The sequence below is a fragment of the Rhinolophus sinicus genome, chromosome 2 (assembly GCF_057876585.1).
Source record: "Rhinolophus sinicus isolate RSI-liver-muscle chromosome 2, RSI-T2T, whole genome shotgun sequence".
Taxonomy (NCBI): domain Eukaryota; kingdom Metazoa; phylum Chordata; class Mammalia; order Chiroptera; family Rhinolophidae; genus Rhinolophus; species Rhinolophus sinicus.
In genome coordinates, this window is record NC_142502.1 from 190,689,553 (window position 1) to 190,698,914 (window position 9,362).

General features: G+C 54.0%; 1 protein-coding gene across 3 annotated transcripts; it reads left to right on the forward strand.

The window, feature by feature from the left end:
* The first annotated feature begins 614 nt into the window (after positions 1-614).
* On the forward strand, positions 615-8,869 carry ALKAL2 (ALK and LTK ligand 2). Of its 3 annotated transcripts, none has more exons than XM_019752004.3 (6): positions 615-893; positions 1,616-1,925; positions 3,138-3,191; positions 3,285-3,365; positions 5,360-5,425; positions 8,306-8,869. In XM_019752004.3, exons 2-5 carry the CDS (start codon positions 1,667-1,669, stop codon positions 5,422-5,424), a joined length of 459 nt encoding a protein of 152 aa, XP_019607563.1. In that variant the 5' UTR covers positions 615-893; positions 1,616-1,666; the 3' UTR covers position 5,425; positions 8,306-8,869. The 3 variants fall into 3 exon arrangements, with proteins under 3 accessions (XP_019607563.1, XP_019607564.1, XP_088652444.1); XM_019752005.3 differs by having other exon boundaries at positions 8,309-8,869; XM_088796318.1 differs by lacking the exon at positions 615-893 and having other exon boundaries at positions 1,306-1,925.
* Positions 8,870-9,362: the final 493 nt, after the last annotated feature.

Consider the following 9,362-nt stretch of genomic DNA (forward strand, 5'->3'; position numbering starts at 1 on the left):
TTTAGACAAAAACAGATCTGAGTTCCTGGTAAAGGCGGTTCTTCTCATCCTGTCACAAGTGACAGGAACGGAGGGAAACAGACTGAGGGGAGGGGGTGAAGGGGAGGTAGGAAAGGGACCAGGTATGGGAGGGAGGAGGGGGGCGATGGAGCTGGTGGATGGGAGGGAGAGGAGAGGTGGGGGAGATGGGGGAGGGGAGATGGAGGAGGGGCGGTGGGGGAGATGGGGGAGGGGAGGTGGAGGAGGTGGGGGAGATGGGGGAGGGGAGGAGAGGAGCACGGGAGGGGGAGATGAGGGAGGGGACATGGGGAGGGGACATGGGGAGGGGACTTGGGGAGAGGGGGGAGCGGAGGGAGATGGGGAGAGGACCTGCAGAGGAGAACTAGAGCGGGAGATGGGGAAAGGGGGGAGAAGATGGGAGAGGGGAGGGGGAGAGGTAGACGGGAGATGGGGGAGAAGGGGGAAAGGAGAGCCGGTGGGATGGAGGAAGGAGACACGGAGACGGGCAGATAGGAGAGCTGGGGAGGGGAGGTGAGGAGGAGATGAAGGAGGGGGAGCCGGACGAGGTGGGGAGAGCTGGGAGGGAGATGGGGCGTGGGGGGGTCTGACGAAGATCCGCAGGGGGGCACGAACACTTCAGTGGCTTCTAATTAAAGCCGGCGCGGAGCCCTCGGGACCGGCCTGACGTCGGCAGGCGCGGGGATAAGAGACGCCCAGAGGTCCGAGGCTGGACTCGGCTCCGGCGCGCACCCCAGGAGGCCGCGGTGCAGCGCTCTGAGCTGCGGGCGGGCGCGTCCAGTGCGCTCCGCAGGCCGGGGCGCCTCCGGGCATGGAGTAGCAGGACGCAGCGGACAGACGCCGGAGGACGCCCGTGGCTCCAGGCGCAGAGACAGGTAACTGGGCGGGCGCGGCGCGTCGGTGGCCCCGACCACTCCCCAGCCGCGGAGGGCCGAGGGGTTTCAAGAACCTTGCACAGTGGTCAGGCGGCCGGGGCGAGGATTCTGGCGCGGGGCTCCCCGGTGGAATTCAGGGACACAGGGTGGGGGGGCGACCATCACACAAAGGCGCTGCTGGAAACTTAAGCGCAGTGGCCGACCGGGCGCGCGACGCTGCCTCCTCGGAGGGATGGGGTGCGAGGCGTACCCCACAAACGCCTGCCCGCCTGCCGCACAGCTCCGCATGGTTTCTGGAGGTTCCAGAAAGTTGTGCGGCCGCCCTGCGCTCCGAGGAGCTGGCGGATGTGCCGTTCCCGAAAGTTAGGGGGCCAGCGGCGGGGGCGGGACGTGGGCTGGAGGAGGGCGAGGCCGCCGCTCCCGGAGCGCAGAGGAGGCCCGGCTCTGCGCCTTCCCGCGGGTGGGACCTCGGGCGGGTCCTGGTGACCACTGCCCAACCTCCCTCCCCCGGCCCCTCATCTGCTGGCTCGGCCGGGGGTACCGGGATCCTCGGGGATTAGCGGGGGTCGCGGGGATTAACGCGGGACCGTGGGGGTCAGGGAGCCTGGGCAGCCGTGGTGCGAGCGGCAGGGGTCTCTCCTCACGCTCCCCCCACCCCCACTGTCCCTCCTCGCCAGCCCTCCGACTTTGTCCCCTCGTGTCCCCACCCACTGTCCCTACAGCGAGCGAGCTCCAGGCGCGCGGACCCTCCTAGCCCGCCGACCGAGCGCACGATGCGCGGGCCCGGGCGCCCGCTTCTGCTGGGGCTGCTGCTCGTGTTGGGCGCCGCGGGGCCCGGCCGGGGGCTCGCGGAGCCCAGGGAGGCCACGGACAGGCAGACCCTGCTGCGGCTCATCGTGGAGCTCATTCAGGAGCTCAAGAAGTACCACTCTGGCGAGTCCAAGAGGCCGCCGCCCTCGGGGCAGCAGCACTACGCTCCGGGCCGCGCGGAGGCCGCCGACCACCGGCTGTACCCCGAGGAGCAGCGAGCGGGTGAGTGCGCGGAGCGGAGCGGCCCGAGAGCGCGCCGCCTACTTGGAAATGGAACTGCCTGGGGAAAACATATTTTTAAAAGGCAGATCCATTTCGATTGTTCCAAAGAAAACTAGGAAGAAAATTTTTTTTCAAAGAAGAAAATAGCAAGTCCTTGAATGATGCCTTGTGGACAAGCATCCATAGTTCGCTTCTAAAACGCGCGAGTTGTTCCCTAGGTCGGTGACTTCCGCACAGAACTGTCATCTGCTATTTTAGAAACGGAAATGTTTTCACGCCCCCACCCATGGCTGAGCCTTCCCAGGGCGCTACCCAGGGGCAATTTCCCAGGAAAGCATGCAAGCTTTCGGTGCTTCCATGACACAATCAGGTCAAATATGATAAGGTCAATTCTACACAGACTGACTAGTCAGGAGGCAGCAAAGGCTGACATTCGGGTGATGTCTGAACCTGCGGCGCAGAGAGATTCGGGTGGAGATGCTCCCTGGTCGGGTGAGGAGATTTTGAGGTAAAACAGTGCCACACACGCAAACTAAGCTACTGGTTCAGAGCAGGTAGTGACAAGTGATTACTGATGACTGAAGAGGCAGAACCGCAGGCTGAGACCAGAAAGAAAGCCAGGGGAAGTTTGCCGGTGACCAGCGCCAGCCCAAGCTGTGGCGCATCCCCTGGGAGCTTAGCTTTTACCTCGCAGAGCAGGTTAAAGGTCCTGGATTGTAAGGGGAACCGTGCAGCCACACCAGCTTTCACTACAGGTGGTCTGAAGACATTGAATCCATTTTCTAAATCATACCCAGGAAAAGTTCTGTAACAAGATTTGTGTTTGAAGGATCAGGTTTTCTTTCTAGAACGTTGAGAGGTTGTGTTTTTTGATTCCAAGATGTTCAAAATGGAAGTGACTTGTCACTGGAAGCTACGTGGGAACCACCACCGCCACCACCGCCGCACACACAGTTTTCTTCACCTTGTGGCCTAAGGTCACTGTCTCTACCCCAGTGAGAGACAGGTCCCGTGACAGTGGAGCTTTGGGAGTAGGTAACACTACTGACAGAAAACTACGTCCCTGCTGATAGGTGCTGACTGTGTCATGTACAACTGAAATACGGTCACGCAGACTCGCCAGTAAATTTCTTCAGCACGCACGTAACATCACATGAAAGAAATGCTTCTTTCAGGCAACACACAGTAATTAATTTCTTTTCCCTCAAACAGAAATAGTTCCTCGAGACCTAAGGATGAAAGACAAGTTTCTGAAACACCTTACAGGTGAGTCCTGTGCCCAGTGCCCAGCCCTTCCCCCCACCCCCCAGGGCCATCGCCCTGCCGGCCCTCACGGCCTGTCTCTTCTCCCTGTTGCAGGCCCTCTTTACTTCAGCCCCAAGTGCAGCAAACACTTCCACAGGCTCTACCACAACACCAGAGACTGCACCATCCCGGCATGTAAGTGACCGCATGAGCCGAGCAGGCGCCGCACACAGGAGTCGGGGGCTGGGCCACCAGGCACAGAGGCCATTGCTGCAGCCGGGCCAGACTCACTCCCGTACATGCACTGGGTACCTGGCCAACTCGTCCATCCGCAGCCTCATTCTGTTCGTGGATTCTGGCCTCATGCCTGCGTTTGCACCTGTTCAACTGTGACAATCAAATACGTTAGGAAATGCATTGCTCACGTGACATGACAGTACCGTGCTCTGGGTGTGAAGCGAGGATGGCACTCATGTTGCCCTCACCTTTTCTTTCCATCGTGACTATCACTGGGCCCCCGAGCATCCCATCACCGGTCAGTCCTCCCGCCAGCTTCATGGCCAGCTCAGAAATGCAGACTTACCCTTTGGGTGTAGTTGTTACTGCCCAGTGGTTTATCCACAACCAAATGTACTTGTCTTCCCCCAAAGTGGCTTCCTGTGCTCGTCACAAAACATACAATGGTGACAATTCACTTACTTGGTAGAGTAACATCTGCCAGAGACCTAAACCATGTTACTCTGTATTTCCCTCCTGTGAAATGGGTAGCCTTCTGCTTGGGGATCATTTATCTGCTTCCTAAGGACAGAGAACCTTCTCATTTCACGGCTTAAGTGTAGGTATATGTTTATGTTGGGATCGTAGATTCTAAATTTGAAAGTGACCTCTAGGATCCTGATTTATAATCCTCTCATTTGTGGGTGAGGACACAGATGACACATGTGCACTGCTTGTGGTGCAGGCGTCACAGATGCCACATAGGCCCCTGTCTGGACACGTGTGCCCCTCCTGCTCACGGGAACTCAGTCGCATGCCACCAAGACTCCTGGTCACTGCAGTTCGAGGTGATCAGGCCTCGCAGAGGTGGGGCCCACAGACCTGTACAGGGGTGTGTGGCCGCTGACGTGGTTTGTGGCGGAGGCCACGGCTGGAGATGGACGGCGTATGCCCGGGGAAGGCCGGGCATTCTGTCCCACCCAGGCCTGTTGGAGGAAGTCCGCACCATAGTGAGGTCCTCAGGTGGACAGCGTGCAGACCGAGTGGGTCACCTCTGGGATCTCTGGGCGTCCTGAGTTTACACAGTCCACTGGCTCCACATGTGATCTGTTTGGGGAAACCACCTCCTAAAAACTGTGGTGCGAATGAGCAAACCCGAGGAGCCCCGATGACCCAGCTTCCAGGTGTGAGCATTTACTATCACATCCTGTAAATGCTCGGGAGGGCATTTTTCTCGTGGGTGGAGTTAGCTCCTTGTGTACCGTATTTCCTGTTTCCGCTTTACTCATCCACTCAGATTTTCACTCAGGAGTGTGAACCCTTCTGTTCTTAAGTAGGATCCTGTGGCTCTTGAGCAGTGAGCTTCACTGACTTTCAAGCTGCTGCCCCTTTCCAGACGGTCACACTGAGGGGCGTCATTTGCGGCCAAGGCCACTGACCCTCCTTGTTTGCTGGGGCACAGGGACTGGTGTGAGATACCGGGAGGGGCCGCCCCCTCACATGGCACGTGCTTGTGGCCCCCTTCCCCACTCAGGCCCTGTGCTCCATGGCTGCACCAGCCACCCACCTTCTTTAGGACTTCAATGCAGGAGGCTCTGCATTACAGTCGCTCACATGGGGACTCAGCCTTACGAGGGCTGAAGGAAAACGCTTCTCTCATGAGCGCTCTTGCCCCTGGGCGGAGAAATGGGCCGGGAGCAGCTGGGGGGGCGGGGGTGCACCGGCCTCCCCCACAGCCTGCCAGTCACGTGATTTAACTTCTGCTGTGTGACGCTAAAGCCCAGAAGTTCCATAAATTATTAAATCAACAACTTAGAGCCTGTGATTGCAGATGGCAGACTCCTTATTGCTTCTAGGGAATTCAGAATATTTAAAGAAGTAAAATGGCTTTAGCAGTTGATGTGCTTGTTTAAAAATACCTTTTATTTAAGAGTTGTTAACTGACAAAGGTCTGTGATTTATTTCCACTCCAGACTATAAAAGATGTGCCAGGCTTCTGACTCGGCTGGCGGTGAGTCCTGTGTGCATGGAGGGGTGAGGTAAGCCCACAGAACTGCAATGCCACACACACCAGACTGGAGTCCTGTTTGGGCACAAAAAATTCATGCACGTTAGCGCTGTTTCCCCGAAAATAAGACCTAGCCGGACCATCAGTTCTCATGCGTCTTTTGTTGCAAAAATTAATGTAAGATCTGGTGTTACATTATAGTACAATAAGACCGGGTCTTACATTAATTTTTGCTCCAAAAGACACATTAGAGCTGATGGTCCGGCTAGGTCTTATTTTTGGGGAAACTCGGTAACAGGCATTCTTTGGCTAAAGGAACCTCACTTTGAGCAAGGCTGACATCACACTCCACATATCTCCAAACCTTAGCCATGAGGAGAGGACAGCCCGCTGGCCCACGCGTGACACCAGGCCCCAGCCAGGATCACTCCTGTGACCGGCTGGCAGTGTGTTCATGCGGAATGCCGACCATCCGCTGACTGACTGAGCAAAGGGCTTCGTGCACAGGCCCTTTGAGTCTTTCGCTCAGTCACTAACAGCTCACAAATGAGCGTCTGACGAACCACATCCGCACATTCTATAGACAGAGCAGCCAGTATTGGCGCTGGTCTCACCATTGTGCCAACAGGACGCAAAGAAGAGCTAAGAACAGCTATCCTCTAAACATTCCTAGGTTTTTTTTTCATAGCCTCCAAGGGTAAAACGATAAATGCACATTAAGAATTTATAAACTAAACTTTACCTTGGCCTCCTGAGGGCCGATATGCAACACCAAATACCAATTATCAGTCATGCAGTCAACGGATGGACTGAAAGTTATTTTCCTGACACATGCCATAGAATTCAGTCACAAAACTGTAACGTCATAATTTTGTGCTTACTGTATGTCCTGTGTGTGCCAGGCATGGCCAGATGCCAAGTCCCCACTAATAAGACGTGCTGTCCCAGAAACACGAATAAAAAGGGAGTATCACACTGTCACTTTGCTAGTGGCTGCTGTGGTCTCCTGTTCGTGGCTGAGGTAGTGACTTGCATGCAGGCACGCTCATGAGCGCTGTGGAGCAAATGTGCGGCAGGCGGACGCAGCGGCCACCCGGGAAGGGGCGAGGTGTCCCGGCTCCATCGCGCCGTCCTTGCCGTCTTTTTGTCCCCATCACAAGTCCCCCCATAGCCGTGAGGAACCACAGGGCGGGGGTTCAGTGAAGCGAGTGGCTAACAGAGGACAGAGCCTTTACTTCAGGTGACCTGGAAGCACGGTGTTTATGCCCAAGCCGAGGGATGCTGGACAGGGCTGTGCCTGCGTCACTTCTCAGCCGCACTGTCCAGTCTCTGCCGTGGCTGTGGGGCACAGAGCGCGAGTTTCCTTTTGAAAGTGCTGAATGGATAGATGGGTGTGCGTCTCCCAAGGTGACATGCTAGGGAGACAAGAACGTTGCTTTCATCCAGCATTCCTTCACATGTGCTCCTACGTTTGCAGAGATGAGCCAGGCGCTCCACTGGCTCATAGCGGGAGACAAGGCCCTCTGGCTACGCCCACTGCCTGCGTCCCCACTGCCTGCACTTACACCTGGACAGACGGCTGCAGCAAGCGCGTGGGGGTAGCGTCACCGTCAGGGACTGGGCCTACTTACGGATCGCTGAGTGTGCTTCTGCTCCCGCGTCCGTGTCCACCTCTGGGTGGGCACAGCACACTTGGGAACTTACGGGACGCCAGAGAACAGGTGTCCTGGCTGTGGAGCACATGCGTCTGGGGCGGCACTAACATCAGAGTGCCTTGCGTCCCTTCCACACCCTAACCCACCAAGTCGGACTCTAACTAGACGGGGCGCCATATTAAAGATAAAAAGACTAAGGAATGGGGACACAGGAGGCCACTCCCAAAAGGCCACCTTGCTCAGTAGTCACACTCGTCACAACTGTCAGTAACTGTGCATTTTGGCCAAGAAATGGGTAAAGTTTAGAACAGGTATTAATTACTATAATAATTTCAAACCTTTTTTAAAGATGAACTTCTAATTCAGTTTTAAATTGCAACAGCCAACTCTGAACTGGTCATGATGTACGCGACGGGCTGCTCTGTACCCAGCAGGGTGGGTTGGGGCACCAGCAAGCCTGGAGGGCAGGGCCTACAACAGACACCACAGCAAGGTGGCAGGTGCCCACAGGTCCCTTTGTCCCAGCTTCTTTCTGTCCTAAGTCACATGGAGGTGGCAGTGCCAGTCCAGACCATAACCTGTCTTGCTAAAGGCTGAGCCTGAGGTGGTCCGAGCACAGGGACTGTCCCATTTGTGACTTCAGAGAGACCCCTGTGCCTTTCTGAAGCTCACTGACCGACCTCTGGCCAAGGACAGACGTGTCTCCTCCATCACACTGCGTCACCTGGATGGGCAGCTCAGGTTCAGTTAAAAGCCTGCGTGCTGGAAAGTCTCCAAAGAAACAGGTACCAGCTCAGTCTACACAGTGCAGCCTCATCTTAGTGACCTTGAAATTCATCATCACTTTGAAAACTGGTAAAAGTACAATGGTTCGGGCATACGACATGCATCCAGGGAACTGCAGACCCCATGGACACGGAGGTTAAGGCGGCTCAGCTTTCCCAGGGCTGCCACAAGTTGGCAGTCACGCTGCCTGAATGACTGATGTGACAGCACACATACCAAAACTAAGTGCTATTCTTTAGACTTGACTATGATTTATCATTCATCTTTCTAAAAATTGTACGACTTTCGTCCCTTTAGCACAGCAGGCAGAACTAAGTTATTTTCCACAGTCGCGTAGACAGCACTCTTTGGGACACAGCGAAATACACGCGCACACTGAGACCCCTAGCTCATAACCACTGGGATATCTAACAGGTCTTCCAGAACCCATAAAGCGTGCAGACTTATGAAGCCCATGCCTCTCTTTCCAGCAGTGGGCGGAGCGATGAAGGAGCCGTGAGAAGTGCCTTGGAGACCAACAGGAAAACAGAACCCACTACCTTCATACACGTCCCGTGAACAAGAGATGTATTTTTGCAGACTCTCCCATAATTCCTGTGTTTTGTATGTTGCTGACACTGTTTGCAGACATATCCAGTAACCCGGCGTAGCTGGCCCTCCCCTCATCATTCCATAAAACGCCACGTCTGACGTGAGCGCTGGGACAGGACAGCACCTCCCTCCTGATTAGGTGAAACCACAAAGAATATTTGTTTATAAACAGATCTGAAACTATATTTTCATATAGCACATGGTATGATTTCATATTTTTATTACTTTTACAATTAAATTCCCAGATTATTTGGAAGTGCATGAAAAATTTTAAAAAAGAAACTTCAGCCGTGTTTTGGAGACAGTGGCGTGCAAATCTGTGAGCACATCCAGGCGAATTTCATTTGTCCTTTGTATAATAAATGTAACATAGTATCCAGACATTGTGCAATATGTAAATACTATAAATAAAACACAAGTAATAAAGTGTTTGTTATAATGAAATCTTCAAAGTGACTTTTTAGTTTCTAACAAGTTCGTTGTTGGGAATTCACGATTTACAAATCTGTGAAGAGATCATAATACTGGTAGAATGTCAGAGAATATGAAAGTCATAAACAAATGAAACGGGAAGGCTACGGATTCTTGTAATCAACAATTAAATAATTTTTAAAGGGAGAGCTCACTACATACTGGTGACATGTCTTGGAACCTAATTCAGTAGTGACTATTTCAGATAAGCTTGCACCTGAGTGGCCTGTGTGACTTCGTAATCACGAAAACACTAAAGAACCACAGAGTTCTAAGCTGCTGCAGATTTTTATAGGTATATCTGACCAAGTCTAAGTGGCTCCAATTTAAAGACAAGTGAATTCAGCAGTGAGTCTGCTCACAAGACACATCTGGGGGCAGCCATGACGTCTGATGCTCCATATTAGAGACACAAATGTAAACATTCAAGAAAACAAGCTACAGGGCTTCATTTAAGAAAATAAA